This window comes from Ascaphus truei, chromosome 12 (genome assembly GCF_040206685.1).
Source record: "Ascaphus truei isolate aAscTru1 chromosome 12, aAscTru1.hap1, whole genome shotgun sequence".
NCBI lineage: Eukaryota > Metazoa > Chordata > Amphibia > Anura > Ascaphidae > Ascaphus > Ascaphus truei.
In genome coordinates this window covers 23,781,011-23,803,415 of record NC_134494.1, presented here as the reverse complement: position 1 = coordinate 23,803,415, position 22,405 = coordinate 23,781,011, and the positions used below count along the sequence as shown (strand labels likewise).

At 43.4% G+C, this 22,405-nt stretch overlaps 1 protein-coding gene across 6 annotated transcripts in view; it reads right to left on the bottom strand.

Moving 5' to 3' along the window:
- TUB (TUB bipartite transcription factor) overlaps positions 1–22,405 on the bottom strand; it is a 290,155-nt gene that overhangs the window by 40,131 nt on the left and 227,619 nt on the right. For 3 of the 6 annotated variants that reach the window (XM_075567022.1, XM_075567025.1, XM_075567024.1), the window contains exons 3-4: positions 22,211–22,373; positions 8,388–8,528 (exon numbers count right to left, since the gene is read on the bottom strand). In XM_075567022.1, coding sequence (XP_075423137.1) covers positions 8,388–8,528; positions 22,211–22,373 — 304 coding nt within the window. The remainder of the gene's footprint in view (positions 1–8,387; positions 8,529–22,210; positions 22,374–22,405) is intronic. The other 3 variants (XM_075567027.1, XM_075567026.1, XM_075567023.1) reach the window with 2 other exon arrangements.

The following is a 22,405-nucleotide window of genomic DNA, read 5'->3' as shown; positions in this document are numbered from 1 at the left end:
CACCCGACCTGCTCCCGCTGTGCTTGGTCGCCCCCCTCGTTCCCGGCGGGCCGGCGCTGCCCCGCGGCCTCTCAGGGCTCTGGAAGTTTCCTCGGGTCCCGGGCGCGCGCTTTCCGACCTTACAGAGTGCGCGCCGGGCAAGGATAATTTATTCATTGCACTAGCAGGGAAACCACGCCCACAAATCTCACAAAGGCTGCCACTTAACCCTAAAGCTCCCCACCTGGCTGCTTATTACAGGAACCAATCCAGGACAGCTCCTCATGTTCCTCCAGGTCTGCCTCCGTTCCCTATTGGTCAGCAACGATATATATAGACCTGTGTTGCCTCTCTCACATCGCTCGACATAGTCTCTGCTTACAGACGTCTATTCTGGCTCTCCCTTTGCTCTTCGTTATTCAGGTTGCGACCCAGCTTGGCGGACGTTCCTCTCTGGCTCTGGACCCCGGCTCCCACCTGACCTTGCAGCTTCTCCCATCCCTCGACCACAGCTTGGACCTCGACTTCCCGGATCTCTCTCTCCCTGACCTTGGCTAACGGCAACGACTTCGTCTCTTCTGTACCGGTACCGGCAAGTATTGCTATACCTATTCACACCTGGTCAGGCAACGCCAAAAGACCACACTCCGGACACGCTCCTTCTGCTGCGGGTGCGTGCACATATACGTCCCCACCTCAGTATAAGGAACGAGTCTAGTCTGCGGGCAGCACCGGCGTAACAGAAACTTCTGGCTTCAATGAGATGCTGATGCTGGCGAGTCATTTTTGTGCTTCAATACTATTCCAGTAGAAGATTTGATTAACAAACACCTCAAGGTACAACTTTTCCCAGTGACGTTTGTAGAGTTCTTCATATATTCAACAAAGGGAATGCACCTTTTTACTCTGTCAGCTGTTGAAACCTGCAATTTACTGTACAGTGCAAATTAAGGCAAGTTAAGAAATGTGTGGAATGGGTTACTGTACGTACTGTAGCAAAAGTGTAAGATATTTGGCATCTCCTTCATGTGGATTAATGGTTGGTAATTTGGTGGTTGGCCAGCAGCTATCCTACTTTGACCATCTGCCATTCTTTCCTGCTGCCAGCGCTCTTTCAAGGCTAATCCTGCTCACTGCCCAAGACTATATGAATACCTATTGTTCCCACAGGAACTCCCTGTGATGTCTCTTTATTCCGCAGAAACTCCACAATGCCATAGAAATGCCTGCTAGCATTTGGGGAACACTCGTACAACTTTTTGGAAGTAAGGGAAGTAGCTCATCAGATGCTCCAGGTCCATGGCTTTTACTAAATGTGTCACCAGGAAAGGTGGTCTTTCTCCCATGACCCAAAAGTGTCCTCCTCAAAGTCTCCCAGAAACCTATCCGACTTCCTTACCGTTAAAAAATAATGCGTTGACGTGTCATTTTGAACCAATGGCTCAGCCTGAAAACAATAAATTACAAATATTTTTTTTATAGGAATGAAACTACTTTAGTGCGTAAGGGGCATTGGTTTGTGTAGCAGACCCCTACAGTATTAAAAATGTTAAGGCAGACAAATGTCCTTAGTTACTATACTATGTATGTTTTAGATACAGGGGGTAATTCTATATTGTCCAAAGCAGTGGGAAAAACCACCATTCAAGTCAATGGCCACTTTCAAAACCGTATCACAAAGGCCGTGCGTATAGTGCCCGCGACGGCGACGCTGCCCAAAAACAAATACATTGCCGCCGCCGCATGCGCTTATAGTAAGCGCGACGGCGGCAATGCGACGGAGCGACTGAGCGGACTTTGGAAGCCGGGAATATTTGATTTTTCAAGGGCTGTCGCCTCATGTGACAGCTCCTGAACAAAATCAAATGCCCGGAATCCCGCGCCGCCACCGCAAAGCGAAATATAACTTTCGCTAGCGGCGACGGGTGACGTCACCCATCGCTTCGCCGGTCGCGGGCACTATACGCGTGGCCAAAGACACCCTACTGTACCTCATGCAAAGAAAACACATATATTATTTCTTGCCAAACTAATTATAAACAAAACACAAAAAGCACGATGCTAAAAATACTGTGATGTGTGACGGAAATTATTGTGAAGGTCAAAGGCGGTAAACTGTTCCTACTCCCTGAAAGGATTTGTTACCATTTCCAATGTCAACATTTCCTAACGCGTGTCTTGTGTTTAATACGGAATGATGTGAAAAGATGACTCATTTTTGCTCACTTTCATGCTGCGTGGCATGGAAAATCTGGAGAATCCACAAGTAGAACTGCCTTTGCATGCAGGCCATGCTTAAAGCAACATTGCATGTATCTGTACATATTGATTTTTGAGAAGCTAATGATATAGAATATCTCCATTTGAAATCTCTAATCTTTCCAGAGTTTAAATAATATAGGAATACATACAATATATTGTCAAACTGCTAAATATGCCATTTCTGGACTCTTTTCTGTACTCATCCGAAGCCCAACTGATCCTTTTCTGTACATGCTTCTCTTCCTACTCCTAATGCCAAGGGAAAGGTTTTTTTTTTTGTGGTAGCTTAACATTTTTATGGCAAGAGGAGCATGTGACACATTGAACCCCATTGAAGGTCTCTCTGGCATCTATTATAGCAGTCAGGTTGACTGGGGCCATAATCTATTTTATGTGAACTTGCTAAGTCAGTGTTTCCGGGGGGCCGGAGAACTCTGGGGTGCGGCTGTCCTCTGCCAAAGGATGTTGCGGCCCCAGGGCAAAAACATTGTCTGGCTACACACGGAGCACTTCCGGTGCTGCCTGGAGACGTAGAGGCTGCGATCCACATCCTCTCTCAGACCGGTACAGACAGGGGCCTCTACATCTGCAGACAGGGCATGACGCGCTCCCACAAGCAGCTGACATGTTTGAGGTGTGTGAGAAGATGGGAGGGAAAGAGTGAGGGTCTTGTGTGGGGAGGAGAGTGTGATGGCGGTGTGACGGCTTTGTGTATTGGGCGTGTGTTGGGAGGACAGTGTAATGGCTTTGTGTGTGGGGTGTGGAGTAGCTGTGTGTGGGGAGGGGAGTGTGATGGCGGTGTGACGGCTTTGTGTATTGGGTGTGTGTGGGGAGGAGTGTGTGATGGCTTTGTGTGGGGAGGAGACTGTGTTGGGAGGACAGTGTAATGGCTTTGTGTGTGGGGTGTGGAATAGGTTGTGTGTGGGGAGGGGGGTGTGATGGCATTGTGTGGGGAGCATGAGGGAGGCAAGTGCTGTGTGCGATGGGGAAGGTTTGCGATGTAAGAGAAGGGGGGTGAATGTGGTGTTTATGATGGCTGAGTCCCCTGTGCCACTGACCGCGCTCATGCTTGGAGAGCGGTGACGTCACCAACTCTCGCAAGCGCGCGGGGGGGGGCGCGTTGCAGGCAAGCTGAGCGCGGTTCAAAAGCAGATTGTTTTGTTTACGCAAGCACCAAGCGTGTGTGAGTGTCTGTGCCTGTGCACGACCGCACGCGCTTCACGTGAGTGGGGACATAAAAATTGAAATAGCCAGAAGCAACCTCGCCAAGCACTGCACGGTCAGCACGCTCAGCGGCACAGGGGACTCAGCCTAAGAGAGAGAGAGAAGGGGGATACATGTGAGATATGGGATACATGTGAGATATGGGATACATGTGAGAAGGGGGATACATGTGAGATATGGGATACATGTGAGAAGGGGGATACATGTGAGAAGGGGGATACATGTGAGATATGGGATACATGTGAGAAGGGGGATACATGTGAGAAGGGGGATACATGTGAGAAGGGGGATACATGTGAGATATGGGATACATGTGAGAAGGGGGATACATGTGAGATATGGGATACATGTGAGATATGGGATACATGTGAGATATGGAATACATGTGAGAAGGGGGATACATGTGAGATATGGGATACATGTGAGATATGGGATACATGTGAGAAGGGGGATACATGTGAGATATGGGATACATGTGAGATATGGGATACATGTGAGAAGGGGGATACATGTGAGATATGGGATACATGTGAGATATGGGATACATGTGAGATATGGGATACATGTGAGAAGGGGGATACATGTGAGATATGGGATACATGTGAGATATGGGATACATGTGAGAAGGGGGATACATGTGAGATATGGGATACATGTGAGATATGGGATACATGTGAGATATGGGATACATGTGAGATATGGGATACATGTGAGATATGGGATACATGTGAGATATGGGATACATGTGAGATATGGGATACATGTGAGAAGGGGGATACATGTGAGATATGGGATACATGTGAGAAGGGGGATACATGTGAGATATGGGATACATGTGAGATATGGGATACATGTGAGATATGGGATACATGTGAGATATGGGATACATGTGAGATATGGGATACATGTGAGAAGGGGGATACATGTGAGATATGGGATACATGTGAGAAGGGGGATACATGTGAGATATGGGATACATGTGAGAAGGGGGATACATGTGAGATATGGGATACATGTGAGATATGGGATACATGTGAGATATGGGATACATGTGAGATATGGGATACATGTGAGAAGGGGGATACATGTGAGATATGGGATACATGTGAGAAGGGGGATACATGTGAGATATGGGATACATGTGAGATATGGGATACATGTGAGATATGGGATACATGTGAGATATGGGATACATGTGAGATATGGGATACATGTGAGATATGGGATACATGTGAGATATGGGATACATGTGAGATATGGGATACATGTGAGAAGGGGGATACATGTGAGATATGGGATACATGTGAGAAGGGGGATACATGTGAGATATGGGATACATGTGAGATATGGGATACATGTGAGATATGGGATACATGTGAGATATGGGATACATGTGAGAAGGGGGATACATGTGAGATATGGGATACATGTGAGATATGGGATACATGTGAGATATGGGATACATGTGAGAAGGGGATACATGTGAGATATGGGATACATGTGAGATATGGGATACATGTGTGAGATATGGGATACATGTGAGAAGGGGGCTACATGTGAGATATGGGATACATGTGAGATATGGGACACATGTGAGAAGGGGGATACATGTGAGATATGGGATACATGTGAGCTATGGGAAACATGTGAGATATGGGATACATGTGAGAAGGGGGATACATGTGAGAAGGGGGATACATGTGAGATATGGGATACATGTGAGATATGGGATACATGTGAGATATGGGATACATGTGAGATATGGGATACATGTGAGAAGGGGGATACATGTGAGATATGGGATACATGTGAGATATGGGATACATGTGAGAAGGGGGATACATGTGAGATATGGGATACATGTGAGATATGGGATACATGTGAGAAGGGGGATACATGTGAGAAGGGGGATACATGTGAGATATGGGATACATGTGAGATATGGGATACATGTGAGAAGGGGGATACATGTGAGATATGGGATACATGTGAGATATGGGATACATGTGAGATATGGGATACATGTGAGATATGGGATACATGTGAGAAGGAGGATACATGTGAGATATGGGATACATGTGAGATATGGGATACATGTGAGATATGGGATACATGTGAGATATGGGATACATGTGAGATATGGGATACATGTGAGGAGGATACATGCGAGATATGGGATACATGTGAGATATGGGATACATGTGAGATATGGGATACATGTGAGGAGGATACATGTGAGAAGGGGGATACATGTGAGAAGGGGGATACATGTGAGAAGGGGGATACATGTGAGAAGGGGGATACATGTGAGATATGGGATACATGTGAGATATGGGATACATGTGAGATATGGGATACATGTGAGATATGGGATACATGTGAGATATGGGATACATGTGAGATATGGGATACATGTGAGATATGGGATACATGTGAGATATGGGACACATGTGAGAAGGGGATACATGTGAGAAGGGGGATACATGTGAGATATGGGAAACATGTGAGATATGGGATACATGTGAGAAGGGGGATACATGTGAGAAGGGGGATACATGTGAGATATGGGATACATGTGAGATATGGGATACATGTGAGATATGGGATACATGTGAGATATGGGATACATGTGAGAAGGGGGATACATGTGAGAAGGGGGATACATGTGAGATATGGGATACATGTGAGATATGGGATACATGTGAGATATGGGATACATGTGAGAAGGGGGATACATGTGAGAAGGGGGATACATGTGAGATATGGGATACATGTGAGAAGGGGGATACATGTGAGAAGGGGGATACATGTGAGATATGGGATACATGTGAGATATGGGATACATGTGAGAAGGGGGATACATGTGAGATATGGGATACATGTGAGATATGGGATACATGTGAGATATGGGATACATGTGAGAAGGAGGATACATGTGAGATATGGGATACATGTGAGATATGGGATACATGTGAGATATGGGATACATGTGAGATATGGGATACATGTGAGATATGGGATACATGTGAGATATGGGATACATGTGAGGAGGATACATGCGAGATATGGGATACATGTGAGATATGGGATACATGTGAGATATGGGATACATGTGAGATATGGGATACATGTGAGATATGGGATACATGTGAGATATGGGATACATGTGAGATATGGGATACATGTGAGAAGGGGGATACATGTGAGATATGGGATACATGTGAGAAGGGGGATACATGTGAGATATGGGATACATGTGAGATATGGGATACATGTGAGATATGGGATACATGTGAGATATGGGATACATGTGAGATATGGGATACATGTGAGATATGGGATACATGTGAGGAGGATACATGTGAGATATGGGATACATGTGAGATATGGGATACATGTGAGATATGGGATACATGTGAGAAGGGGGATACATGTGAGATATGGGATACATGTGAGATATGGGATACATGTGAGAAGGGGGATACATGTGAGATATGGGATACATGTGAGATATGGAATACATGTGAGATATGGGATACATGTGAGATATGGGATACATGTGAGATATGGGATACATGTGAGGAGGATACATGTGAGATATGGGATACATGTGAGATATGGGATACATGTGAGATATGGGATACATGTGAGATATGGGATACATGTGAGATATGGGATACATGTGAGGAGGATACATGTGAGATATGGGATACATGTGAGATATGGGATACATGTGAGATATGGGATACATGTGAGAAGGGGGATACATGTGAGATATGGGATACATGTGAGATATGGGATACATGTGAGAAGGGGGATACATGTGAGATATGGGATACATGTGAGAAGGGGGATACGTGTGAGATATGGGATACATGTGAGATATGGGATACATGTGAGAAGGGGGATACATGTGAGATATGGGATACATGTGAGATATGGGATACATGTTAGAAGGGGATACATGTGAGATATGGGATACATATGAGAATGGGGATACATGTGAGAAGGGGGATAAATGTGAGAAGGGGGATACATGTGAGATATGGGATACATGTGAGAAGGGGGATACATGTGAGAAGGGGGATACATGTGAGATATGGGATACATGTGAGAAGGGGGATACATGTGAGAAGGGGGATACATGTGAGAAGGGGGATACATGTGAGATATGGGATACATGTGAGATATGGGATACATGTGAGAAGGGGGATACATGTGAGATATGGGATACATGTGAGAAGGGGGATGCATGTGAGAAGGGGGATACATGTGAGAAGGGGGATATACATGTGAGATATGGGATACATGTGAGATATTGGATACATGTGAGAAGGGGGATACATGTGGAGTGTGTATTGAGTAAACAGCTGAGGGTGAATGTTGAGGGTGTAAGAAGAGGTTGGCTTGTGAAAGGGGGGTGCGTACATGTGCATGTAGCTAGGAGGGGAATGAAGTCTGAAGAGCAGGGGTGGCCCGAGATGTTAAAAATCCTTCAGGGGTACCCATGTTAAAAAAAAAAAATGTTTGAGACCCCCGTGCTCAGTACTGAGATAGTGAGAAAAGCTCCCAAAGGGCTATAATTAGAAAATGTACATTTCCACGTGGAAGGTACACAGGAAGCAAGGAAATGGTGAACGGTACTAGGAATTGGCAAAACGGAGACTGTAAATAGGCCGTGATGCGGCTGGTAATGTCCACCCTTGGTAGAATTATTTGACAGCTCACCTTTAATCTAAAACGGTTTAGTTTTTTTTTTTAGCAATAATTTTCTGGGGGCACTATAATCGATATTTGTATTGGACATTCTGCATCTCATACACTATACTGTACTAGAAAATAGAAACCAAACAGCACTTTCAATGTCAAGGTTATGAACATGCAATGCTGCTTTAAAGGGTATTCAGGAGCATGCGGCTAACCTTTTTGCTTCCCCTTTTTCTCCTTTCTGGCACTGCCAGTCTGACAGCCCGCAGCTCCCGCGGCCTTGGCCTTTTTAGTAGACTTTGGGGCTTGGGTTTCTGCTATCACCTGTGCAGCCTCCTGCTCCGCCTCCTGCACTGCTTGATATATTCAGAGAACCCCCAGCAACAAGGAAAGAAAATCAGAGACACAGAACAGATAGAAAAGAGATAAGGTTACAAAAGCACAATGTCGTTATCAGCAAAGCCGTGTTTTTCATGTTTCTCATATTGCCTGTTTTTTTTTCTTCTCTTCATGTTATTTGGATTACAGAAAGAGATGCAAACAGAAAAGAAAAGGAACGTGGGCCAGAATAGATATTGGGGTTTATATAAAACAATTCTTCCATTATTACCTGCTTCCCCCCCCCCCCCTTTTCTTTGTTTTGTTACAACATGGAAACCGGGGGGAGGGGTCCCCAGGAGCTGAACTGGCCTATTTTCAACTCCGGTAAGGCCGCGGTTCCCATGGCACTTACCGGTGAAGTTACCAATATTGCTTCCTGGTTTTTACAGGGGGATTAAATAGCCGTCCAACAGGAAGCCACAACCGATGTTGCGGCTCCCTATTGGCCCACAGGAATGGTGAAAATCGGCCGGTGTTTTGTCGTGAGGTAGCTGTAGAACCAGCAACTTCACCAGTAAATATGTATGGAACCAGGCAGTCCCCAGAATGGAAAATTGCTACGATCAACTCCAGAAGATCTCCCCCCCACCCCTTACGGTTCCTGTACTGTAAATAAAAGGGAGTCACAGAGAATAACGGGTAAGGAGATTCGTGCTTCAATCAGTGCCTTCTGGCCGCAAAACTGCTGCAGGAAACAATCCGTTTAGTTCATTTAAAAAACACAGTTTCAGTGCTTTCTTTTTTCTTATTAAACAGTGCAACTCATCGGTTTTGTAGCAGAGATAAATAATGAAATGCTCCTGCTGAGTTGTGACCTTTAGTAGTCAACTTCTGAAGCTGACTCAACTACTTCTATGCAAAACAATACATTAGGTGGTGGGCTAACTTACTGTAGATCTGTAAAATCGATGCACACACAAAAAAATGGGGAAATTATTATACATAATATGCACCACGTCTCCTACCATAATCACTCCCTATGTTTGTTTATAACACGAGGGGAGAAACATGGAAGAACCTCAATACATCAACACATTCTCTAAATAAGTGGCAATTTAATTGCAAAACAGCCAGCCTTGAAGCTTGATATAGAGACCCCTTCAAAATTGAACTTTGGAAAGATGTGTCCATGTTCTTGTCCAAAGACACACAACACCCCTGTGAGCTCAAAACCCCAGACCCAACACACTACATAGCAAATCCGGACCGCTTGCATCGCTGAACATTCTCCACCACACCATATATACTGTATTTATGTCCATGTCAGTGTCCATGCTGGAGCTCATACAGTACAGTGGTGACATACAGTACTGCAACATTTCAAATATCCAAAGTGATACATTATGTTAGGTAAAAAGAAAGAACGCCCAAACATACTTCCCCCAAGGTCATGTACACTGTGAGTGACATTAAAATACAACACAACATTATGTCGTGGTTGGATTTACCCATACTTCTAAAAATAGAACAATAGAACTATCTCATTATTCCTCTATTTGTTAATTGCTGTAGACACATTTGATTCAAGGACATAGCACAGCACTGCTAAACATCTGCCTTTTATTTTTATGACTTATCTCTTACCCTTTTAAAGTCTAAGAGAATTTGACATTTAATTATATGCTTGTTAATAAAATTAGCATAGTAAACCTCATACAATTAGTCATTTTAGCCGTATGCGACTATGGATGATAACATTTTGGATGACAGACGTAAATAGTAAAATGAGTGCGTTTTTTAAACATTTGAGACCAACACAATCTACTTCTGGATATTAACGAATTGTTGTTTTAAAATGACAGATCACTCATTGGAGACAGAGAGGATCCCAACGTGAAAGAAACGCTAACATAGTTCTGGGAGAAAGATTGTTAGACTTGGGTGACGTGCGTTGTCTGAAACACACACATACTAACCTGAAACCCAGGTCAGACAATAAGAGCAGTGACAGGAACATCCCTATCTGGTTATAAAATATACACAGTAAGTTCTGTCAGATCATCTTCAATGTAGCAACATTTTTACACCCCTCTATCCAAAACGCAATTAGTCCGCCTCTTTGCACTTGCATTAATATCCATCGCCATACTGCACCACCTTGATAAGGTGGGAGTGGCTCAGTGAGTAACGACACTGACTGGCACTGAGAGTTTGAAGCAGGGGAGCCTGGTTAAATTCCCGGTGTCGGCTCCTTGTGACCTTGGGCAAGTCACTTTATCTCCCTGTGTCTCAGGCACCAAAATCATAGATTGTAAGCTCCACGGGGCAGGGACTGTGCCTGAGAAATGTCTCTGTAAAGTGCTACGTAAAACTAGCAGCGCTATACAAGAACATGTTATTATTATTACAATGCCTTTTTCGATTTTCACTGTAAGATAATGCTTAGATGGCGTGTGATATAAAACAGTCAAATGCTAATATTCATGCTTTATATGCAATTGAGCTTTCTTAATAATTAACAATGATACACTTTCAATTAGAGAGGAACTCACATAAAATGGCAAGGCACCTGAAACAGGCATTTTAACATTATTTAAATTAGGTGGTTTTGCTACACAGGGCCATATCGTCCTCTATCCACATGAAACTTTGTTTTGTCCAGCCACAGTTGGAAAAATGAACATATCCATGGCTTGATTTCCTAAAAGAAAAATGGACGTCTTTGGGTGGGATTTCTAGGTTAATGAGTTATTCGCTCAACCGGTTCCCCTAAAACTGGAGTGGCCAACTCCAATCCAAAGGCCACCAACAGGTCAGGTTTTCAGGATATCCCTGCTTCAACACAGGTGGTTCAATCAGTGGCTCAAACTGCGCCGAAGCAGGAATATCCTGAAAACCTGACCTGTTGATGCCCCTCTCCTGCCCTGAAAAGGTTAAAATTCGCCGGCACACAACTTTCTTGGAACGTCCATTTGTGCTATAAAATAAAATATTTACTAATTTACTAAAAATGTTCTAAAAGAGTTCATAACCATTTTATTTTATGAACACATGGAAATGCCCCCCCTCCCCCCAAAAAAAGGTTCCACTCAGATTCGTTCTACTAAAAATAGAAATAGAGCGGGAACATTTTGTATGAGATGCTACATTTTATATTTCAGTTTCCTGCTGAAAACATCAATCCTGCCAGCTGTACAAACAGTAGTCGGCAAAACAGCTTCAGTTTTTAATTTTAGACCTGGCTCTCTCGCTAACAGACCCAAATTGGCCTGCAGAAGAGCACATTTGATAACAGTTCCTAATATGGACCTTATTAAGGGGAGATTATCATCATAAAATAAAAAATCTTCACTTGCCCCTTCCCCCATGGTTGTAATTTAGACGTGGAACTTAAAATGTTCATAAAAGGAGAATAAAATTGAGTCAGGGATATGGGCTTCTTGATATAAAAAAAATATATATAGGAGTTGCTCTCTAGACTGTAAGCTCTTACGAGCAGGGCCGTCATTTCCTCTTTGTATCTGTGTGTGCATGTTTGTCCTCACTGTAACAATAATAAAAGCATATTCTTGTATAGCGCTGCTAGTTTTACGTAGCGCTTTACAGAGACATTTTGCAGGCACAGGTCCCTGCCCCGTGAAGCTTACAATCTATGTTTTTGATGCCTGAGGCACAGGGAGATACAGTGACTTGTCCAAGGTCACAAGGAGCCAAATTGAACCAGGTTCCCGTGCTTCAAAACTCAGTGCCAGTCAGTGTCTTTACTCACTGAGCCGCTCCTTCTGTACCCCCATAGTACCGCGCTCTGGAATATAATGGCGCTTCACAATTAAATGATATTAAGAATAAGAAACCTGGAATTAAGTTTATGTTTATGTATGTATGATAAAATAAGTAAAAAATAAAAATCTGCCTGTGGTGGAATTAATCCTCATTGTAGGGGCCATACAGTAACACGCGACCACGGTAGTACCTGCACTGAAGAATTAACACTGCTTGTGGTCCCATTCAGATGCATGCAACCTTCACAGCTCCATCGCGGCAGCCACTGTCTCCGCACCACGGATTTCTGCTTGTGCATCCGCGGTGCTTGGGACAGTAAGTCTTGCTACATCTGTATTTATCTGACTTCGTGTCCAGCAGTGCATGATATCTGATCTGATGCCAATACATTTTAACACTTCCTTGACCATCATTAGTTAAAGCAGCAGTCCAAGCTGATGCTTTTTTTTTTTATTTCATTTTTTTAAATATGTGCATCAATACAATCTACACAATGATCAGTAATTCGCTAAGTTGCCGATCGATCCGTTCTCCTGTGATCGATCAGCGAAGATTCGGTTCGGGGGTTCACTAAATGGCTGTCAGTGCAGCATTTAGAGGACCAAAGATGAAAAGTTGTGTGGGGAAGATCATGTGACCAGGCAATCACTAGATACAATTGGTGCACTGCTAGAGAGAAGGCAGGGCTCAAGAGGGGTGTGCCAGAGTCTGTTTCAGAAGAGGAAGGGGATGTGACTTTGTAAATGGTTGCTATAGAAACAAAAAATGCTTGTTACATTATAACACATTAAAAATGTAATTCAGAGTTGGTTTAAAAAATAAAAATTCTACAAGTATTTTCTTCATTAAAATAAAAAATAAAAAAACACATGTTGGATATTGCTTGGTCTGTAGCTTTGAAGATGTGATTATTGTTGCTGTACAAAATTCAAGAGAACATAGTACAATGTATACCAATCTGCTTTGTATTCCTATTTCAAAAGCAAATTGATTTTTTTTTAAATTATGTACAGCAAATAAAAATACAATTTCTGAGTACATTCACTTGTCTCAGACCGGGTCTGCAACCCGCCCTTTTGCCTGTATCTCTTGGCATACAGTGCTTCCACTGCAGCCAGGGATTCTGGGTAATGACATGTAAATGAGCACTCACAGTGTGTCACTCATTTTATTATGGAAGAACAGAGATGGAAACCCCCTTTTAAAAGCTGCTTTTTATTTTGCATTAGACATATTGGAGGCTATTTTCATGGCAGGGATCTTTTCATTCCAATGAGCCACACACAATGTTCAGTACTCCAGTATGTATAATATCTCTATGCAGGAAAACAACACTGCTACTACCATCATATTCCATTGTGCATCTCTCAAATAACTTCTAGTTACAGTTGAGGGACGTGGCTGTGGAATAATCTTTATTGCACTGACCAGCTGAACTACACGTGTATTGGGAATGGTTACGTGTTCCAGGACTGTTGCCAGCACTGTTCTTGGCTCTCCAACTGGTTCCCCCATTCCAAGCAACACTGTGAATGACGAAACCTAAATAAATATTTGTGGAACGGGGGAGTCCCTGGAGGTTAGAGCAGAGATTTGCATCTGATTCTGCTACCGTAGAAAAGGAAAACAAACTCAATCAGCCAAGATTGCTATAAACTGGGGGAAATAATCATTTAAACACTTATGCGGAGGGGGGAGGGGACAAAGATCCCATAAGGGATATCAGAGTGTGATTAGCAATAACTGCAATGGACTTGAGTGGAAGTTAACACAAGATCAAGTTCCAATATTCCTTATTGAATCCTCGAGTCTCCTTTCTCCCTTCCCCCCTCCTCCATATAGAAAATTCAGCAGGGTTATCCAACAAAATTGCAGTAAATATATCTGTCTAATGAGTTCCTTCTTTGGTGAAAGGGCAAAAAACACTACTGGAAAAGTTGGGGAACTCTGCAGTAATTCTTTTTACGGCCAAATCACTAAATGTTTTGTGAGCATTGGTACTGACATGAAAGTACAGTACATAGGTAATCCCGAAAAATGACAAAAAAGAACAAAAAAGAACAATGTTCTTTTTTGTCATTTTTCGTGCTTTGTATACATGCCTTGTGGATAGGTTTGTTTTATTCCTGAGGCAGCCATACCCCAATCTGCTAAAATAGGTTCTGAGGGATCATTATTAGGGTTTCCCACATAGGGGATCACCTCTTTGTTTGTAGAGCACCTGTTTATTTCATTTATAAGTAGGTTTAGGTTTTTAGGTTAGAGCGCTGATTATATGCTTTTAGTTTAATTTTCTTCACCACATAGGTAATCCCACGTAAGTGCAAGGTTCAATATAAAAAGTTGATCTTTTGCTTCAAATAATTTTTGGTTTCTTTATGGATGATTTTGTTTTACACTTTCCTGCAGAATATGTGAATATGTCTAAATATTGTGTTAGTGATTGTGTACTGACAAATAAGTCTGAAAAGTGCTAAAAACGTTGCCAGGAAAGAGTTGCCAAAGTTCAAGTTCAGTTCAGTTTTATTGCAAACAATATTACAGAAAATTGTGATTAATAAATCAACATACTAGCCATCAAATCTAAAATTCGCAGTACAATTAAATGTGAGTCTATTGGCGCTACAGGTTCATATATAGTTTAACTCATTTTCCCTACCCTAACGCCAATAATCGTAAATACCATCTTAAATGTTGGCCAATTAAGACTCTTCTCTGATGAAGAAACCGCTGTAGTCTCGAAATCTTATGCACAAAAAAACCTTGTACGATTACAATGTTGGTCAACACCTTCAATTTAAAAAGACTAAAAAAAATTAATCTTAATTTTTCTATAGCCAATACGGTGACTAGCACCTATAGAGCAGAAGTCCAAGTTGCCGTTTTTTTTCCCTCCCCTTTAATATGTGCATCATTATAATCCACACAATGATAAGTAATTAGCTAAGTCACAGATCGATCCGTTCTCCTGTGATCGATCAGTGAAGATTCGGCTCAGGGGAGTTCACTAAATGGCTGTCAGTGCAGCAGAAGAGGGCCAAAGATGCAGTCCTGTGGGGAAGATCATGTGACCAGGCAGTCACTAGATACAATTGGTGCACTGCTAGAGAGAGGGCAGGGCTGAAAAAGTGATGTGCCAGAGCCTGTTTCAGAAGAGGAAGGTGGTGTGACTTTGTAAATTGTTGCTATAGAAACAAAAAATGCTTATTGCTTGGTCTGCAGCTTTAATGCTAATGATGTAAAGAAACACATTTGGAATTTTGCAGTCATCTACTAGCTTGCTACAGTATAGGCATCAACATTGAAACCAATTGGAGGCGCATGCGCGATGGTGAAGTGGACGGCTGCTTAAGCCTTGAGCTCCTTCCACCGCCACGTTATTAAAGCAAAAATAACCACTTTCCAGCACAAGATCAAACCCCAAAATACTTTAAATAGCTCGGGGAACCGATAGAGATGGCGCCACAACCCAGCAAAGGGAAAAAAAAATACCGGGGACCTGCGCAAATACCTCAGCAGATCCGCAGCAAAGGGCACCGGTGCAGAAATGGCGGCGAGCTCCGCCGCGGGCTCGGACTCCGACCAGGACGAGGAGGGGATAGAGGAGCCTGAGCAACTACCAGTAAGATGCTGCGATTTTGATAGACTATACAACGATATGAAATCGCTCTTCCGCGCGGAGATACAGGAGCTCTGCAAGGAAGTCCAGGGACTGGGGGAGCGCACAGGAGCCCTCGAGGAAAAAATGGCGGCTTCCTCAAAAGTAATAAAGAAAACAGATCCACACACCTGCAAACTCAAATCACGGAGCTAGCTGAGCGGCAGGAGGACGCAGAAAATAGGGATCGCCGCAATAATATAAGGATCCGCGGCATCCCTGAGGAGATTACTGATGTGGAGGGATTTGTCTCCCGGTGGATGGCGACCCTGCTCCCCGATACCCCAGTGGCGGAATAGCACAAGTGCGTTTAACCGGAAAGTTAAACAAAAGGACTTACGGAGTCCCTGTCGTAAAGTGCTTACCATCTAAAGGGGAAATCGTGTTATACAATAGGAGCAAGTGCCGTGTAGAACATGAGATGGGACAAGTAAGTGCATCAGGAGTGCGCAGAGTACTGTAGCCCCAGGCGTAACTGAACCCAGTACTTAACTGAGGAGGTGACATTTTAGGCGTGACATGGATTTGGCGGAGGTTGACTGGGAGGGAGTTCCACAGGCAGGGAGCTAAAAGTGAAAAGGGGTAGATAAGTGAGAGTGCTGTAGGGAGGTGTGGAGCAGTGAGGAGACCTTCAGCAGAGCGTAAGGGATGAGAAGGGGTATAGCGGGAGATTAGAGCTGATGTAAAAGGGAGTATGATAATGCCCTGAAGGAGAGAAGTAGAGTTTTATTGTTAATGCTGCATTTGATGGGGAGCCACTGAAGGGATTTCAGATGGAAAGTAGAGACAGACCTACGGAAGAGTGAGATAACACTCACCGCAGCATTTATGGAGAGATTGTAGAGTATGGAGTGGGAAGACAGGAAGACCATAGAGGAGAAGGCTACAATAGTCAAGGTGGGAGAGGATGAGGGTATGCATGAGATTTAGTCGTGGCGTGACAGAGAAAATGGGAAGTTTCTGCAATGGATCAGAGGAAAAAGCAGCAAGATTTATCAACAGCATAGATGTAAAGAGAAGGAGAGGGAAGAGTAAAATATTACACCCATGCTTGCCTGGGAAACTGGATGAATGATGGTGTTATGGACTGTGACAACAAATTGTGCAAATGGTTTAGGGGGGATTATGATAAACTCTATTTTAGACATGTTGAGTTTCAGGCGATGGAGGGCTATTCAGTCTGAAATGAGGTATGGGCCAGGTGGTGGGGGGAGAAGGAAGTATGGGCCAGGTGGTGGGGAGTGGGGGGGGGAGAATGCGGCATGGGCCTGGGGGAGAAGTTATAGGTATGGGCCTAGGCAGCAGGGAGGGCCACAGCAGAGGGGAAGCAGATTGTGCCTACCTGGAACCTCGGAGCCTGCCTGCGGGGGCCCACAGAGTGCTTGCTAGAAGCCCATGGAGAAGGGCCCATCTCAGGGGTACTGTAGAGGTGCCTGCAAAAGGCCTGAGGAGGGCCGGCAGAAGGGAGCCCTTACCACTGTGAACGCAGTATTGTAACTCCACACGGGAGCATCTGCTCTGCCCTGCTCTAGCACAGTTTAAGCTATGAATGAAGGGGGGATAATTATAGCACCAGTCTGGAACTGAGTATATAATAAGGAACTTCATTACCTATGTACGCTCATACCAAATAATACTGGCAGTATAGACCTCACTTAGGCAGCAGTAGTTTACATCAGCACTAGCTACAGTGTCTATCAGTACAATAGCCCTACCCTGGGGTTATTTAGGTATAGATTGTAGAATAGATGTTGGTGTTCAGATCAGGGAGTTAATGTACTATTTACAACTTCTGAGTTGCTTTTCCATCACTAGGATATGCTGTCAGCACACTAATTAGTTACAGTGTTCTCTCTCATAGGACACTTTGTACAGTGTGTCGGTATGTTGTTGTTTCCCTCTTGCTGATGGGAACTTACTATTACATAGCCGATTTTGATTCTGGGTCTCCAGTGTCTACACGGATGTGCTACTAAGGTCCTGGCTCACACATTTTATATGGTATCCCACGCTACTGTTCTATTAACCATTACAGGTTAATTTGTAACTAATTAGCAGGCTGCTGTCATTCCGGTGACTTGTTGCCAACCAGCACCACCTTGGTTCTCCAATTTCTCCGTTGTTCAAGACCACAGGATCACACAGATCCATTTCTATATTAGGTGGTTATAGTATCAACCACCGGTCCTCTAGAACGTCCAAGTTACTGTGAACCATAGGTATACCCAGATCAGCTTTTTGCATTTTGTCCTTGATTTGTTATCCACACACCCCTCCTCTCCCCCCCCCCACCCCCCCCATATTGTATTTCACAATTCCTTGGTAGTTGGTTATATAGAGTCATACACCAAGGCACAGTGCTTTATACCATAACACTGTATCCAGGAATTACTCCTTATCCGGGGTCATTACACTCCTTATTGGTTTTCTAATGCGCCATTGCATTATTTATTTTAAAGCCCTTTATTTTATTTAGTTTTCTCTAATAAATTACATTTGTAAAATGTACACACATCATCCCAGTTCAGTGAGAGAGTGCTACACAACTGGGGTTCTTTCTCCTTTACAGTTGTTATACAGTAGCCTTCTTGCCCCACAAGCACCCTCACATTCTCATCACCATATTATATTAAGCGGGGGTTTCTCCCTAATTTGTCTCCTTTCTTATGTCATAACATAGAAATGTGGAAAGAGCGCGGCACCACGAACTTGGTTTAATGTGAACTTATTTCGCCATAAAATGTCAACGTTTTGGCTGTATAATACAACCTTTGTCAGGGTGAGACGAGCTTCCTCTCTCACCAGCACAGCAGCTTGCAGAATAAAGAAACTCATATTTTTTAAGCACTGTGACACTGTGAGTGCTCATTTTGATGTCATTTCCCAGAATCCTTGGCTGCAGGGGACACACTGTATGCTGAGAGTTAGTGGGGTAAACGCAGGGTTGCACACCTGTCTAAGACATGTGAATGTGCTCACAAGTGGTATGTTTATTTGCTGTACACTATACAATGGAGGGTTTTTGTCACTTTTACACACCATAACTTATTTTGTGTTATATTTTCTTCGAATAGTCTGACAGTGTTGACGAGTGGCAGCCACCCCTGGCATTCACGGGGTTAAATCTAAAGACAGTGGGACATTCCAACATATTTTTTGCTTGTGAGTCATTAAAAAAACAAATGGTTATAATGTTGTACCTAGAAAAAAAACCTTCTCAATTAAATCAAAGGCCTGTTACATGGACACCACGGAATAAAAATGGAATACACTGCATGATTAATTTGAATATAACATTTTACTAAGTAATCAGCAATTAATCTGGAGTATTTCTATGGCATTACACCGATGTCAGAGAATCGAGCCCTGGGAAAAATGATTTATGATCCAGAGTGAAAGCTTAATATGGTTGGCCTTCGTTGCTGGGTTAATTGGTGATAAATCAAGTGCAAAGCATTAAGGTGCTGCCTTATATAAACTAACTAAAGTGGTGTCTGAATTTTATTGTGGCAGCTCTGCCTTTATTGTGGCAGCACTGCCTCTGCAATACAATCAAGGAGCTAAAATGTTATTACATACTGTATGTAGTGGTTTTGATTCTTTACAGATTAGAAAGAAAGAAAAATCTGAATGAAAGCAAGTTTCTCAATTCCGTGAACCGAAACAGCACATCCGAAGGAGTATGAACCAGTTTTAGGGGTAAAACAACCATATCTGACGAATACTGAAAAAATGTGCACATTGTCTAAAAGCCATGAATATTTAGTCACGTGATGTATATGCACCAAACATGAAAGACCAATATACTAACAAATACTAACTTTGGCGCATTTGATGAAAGGTACAGTATAGTGTTTTTGAACCCTGATCTCAGACGTGCTATTAGAGAGGGTTGGAGTTCCTTACAATGCATCTGATCTCAGATGCGCTATTACAGAGGGTTGGGGTTCCTTACAATGCATCTGATCTCAGACACGCTATTAGAGAGGGTTGGGGTTCCTTACAATGCATCTGATCTCAGACGCGCTATTAGAGAGGGTTGGGGTTCCTTACAATGCATCTGATCTCAGACGCGCTATTAGAGAGGGTTGGGGTTCTTTACAATGCATCTGATCCCAGACGCGCTATTATAGAGGGTTGGGGTTCTTTACAATGCATATGATCCCAGACGCGCTATTAGAGAGGGTTGGGGTTCTGCAGCATTTCACAATATAATGATAGGATTCCTTAACCAAGAAAAGGTTGGAAACCCCTGGCATAGTAGGTATGTTTAATAGAAGATAAGATAGCTACTTAGGACAGTAATAGAAACATACAGTATGACTAACAGGTTAGAACATGGGCAGATTATTGTTCTGGGGAGAGATCTGGTTGCTACTTATAGGATTTAATAAGAAATTTGTTTCCTTCATGAAACATAACTGAAATGTTGCTCTGGGGTACTTTGTTTGTCTTCCTCTGTATCAATAGAAATATAACATAGCACAGACATTGTTATATCACCAAGCACAGCACTAAACAAAAGGTTGCACTCAGTGAGTATTTTTCTGTTCTTCAACCTCCTATGTAAAAACTATTTACTATGTACAGTATCAATCACAAACCATGCATTTCACAGCTTCAATAAGTCTACTTTTGATACCTACACAGACTGTATTAACGTCCCCTGCATCCCAGAACACCCTGATGTTTTTTGTGCTACTCCCTGTATCATTGTATCAGGTAAACAATGTCATAGCTTAAGACAGAGGTGCTCAACTCCTGTCCTCAAGCCCCTCCAACAGGTCAGGTTTTAAGGATATCACAGCTTCAGCACAGGTGGTTCAATCAGAGGCTGTGTTGAAGCAGGGACTGATTGAGCCACCTGTGCTGAAGCTGGGGTATCCTGAAGACCTGTTGGGGGAAAGGGGGGTGGGCTTAAGGACTGGAGTTGAGCACTCCTGGCCTAAGATCAAATGCGTGCTAAAAGTGATTACTTAAATGAATTGGCATATCATCATTTCATATAAGGTGGTAGACTGTCTCAGGAGAATTTAGTAGCTAAATAGACGTTAACAGCGTTTGAACTTCCCATCATTCACACACAACAAGAAAGCTGCAAATGGAACATTGCAAACTGTGCATGAAGGTTTGCTCCTCCGAGAGCAGAATTAGACAGGGCTGAGCCTTCTCCAGACATGGCGTCCATCAAACGTCTTAGTTTGAAATGACTTTGTTTTTTTATGGCAGCTTATAGATAGGAAAGGCAATGAAACAAACTGCAGCACTAAAGCAGGTAAACTGCAGGTCCAGATTGCACACAAACAAATATCAAGCCTTAAACAACCAGTGTCAGCTTGTAACATATGTTATTTATCTTCAGTCTGGATCCATGCTTAATATTGCTTTCTTGGTCTTTGTTTATATTTTATCTCATAACTGCATCTTTACTGAGTGCTCCGGCGGGGAATAGAAAAGCCGCATCGGTAGATGACGTTGTAGACTTTCTATTGGTGACCCCGCAGCCATATACATGGCCGGATTACCCACTAGGCACATGTGCCTAGGTGCCCCCAAGATTAGGGGGCCCCCATAGGTTGCAATGGGCCGGTACTGCAGCACACCATGCAGCAGCTCAGCGGTTACTGCCTGCCATACTCTTCCCTCCTACTGTTGGCACCAGGATCCAACTTCCGCCTGACTAGAGTACGGAGATGGAGGAGGGAGCTACAGAGTCCCTGGACCTCACCGATGGTAAGGTGTGTGTGTGTGTGTGAGAAAGAGGGGCGTCTCTTACCTTCACCGGAGCAGCCCTCCTCCTGCAGAATCGCGTTGTCGATCCAATGTCAAATGATGCCACGACATTGCAGAAAGAGGACCACCTCGAGGAAAATCCCCAAGAATCTTGGTGCCCAGAGGGTCATAATCTGCCACTGGCTATATTTGTAGTTTGTCTCCAAACCAGAACACACAAAAAAACAAAAATATCTCAGGAACGGGGGGTCTCCAGACATCAGAGAAACTCAGACCAGCTCCAGCTAAGAATAATAATAAATGAAAACCCTTCCCAACAAGTTTATAAATTACTTATTGGTGTCAGATCGAGATAAAAAAGAAAACAAACATATCCCCCCCCCTCCCTCGATACAACCGCTTCAACATGTCACTGCTGTGAAGTCCAAGGAAGGGCTGCCCCTTTGTCATTGCCTCTAGGTTTAAAGGAAGTGAGGTGTCCTTGCTTTCCACCACAGCTGTTCCAAAATAAGACCGCCCTGAAAGCCCTGACCGCTAACTTACCGTGATAAATTGTGCTGCTATTGCTGCTGTGATAAGATTCAACCAGCGGTGCTTGCTCCTCCGACTGTTTCATTCTGCGTGCCCGGGCGCGCCCATCCACATTAGATTGTACCATCAGAGGCTCCTGACGCTTCTTCTTTTGTTTCTGTTCTAATAATGCCCGCTGGTGATGGAAGGGATAAGGCAAGTTATTTG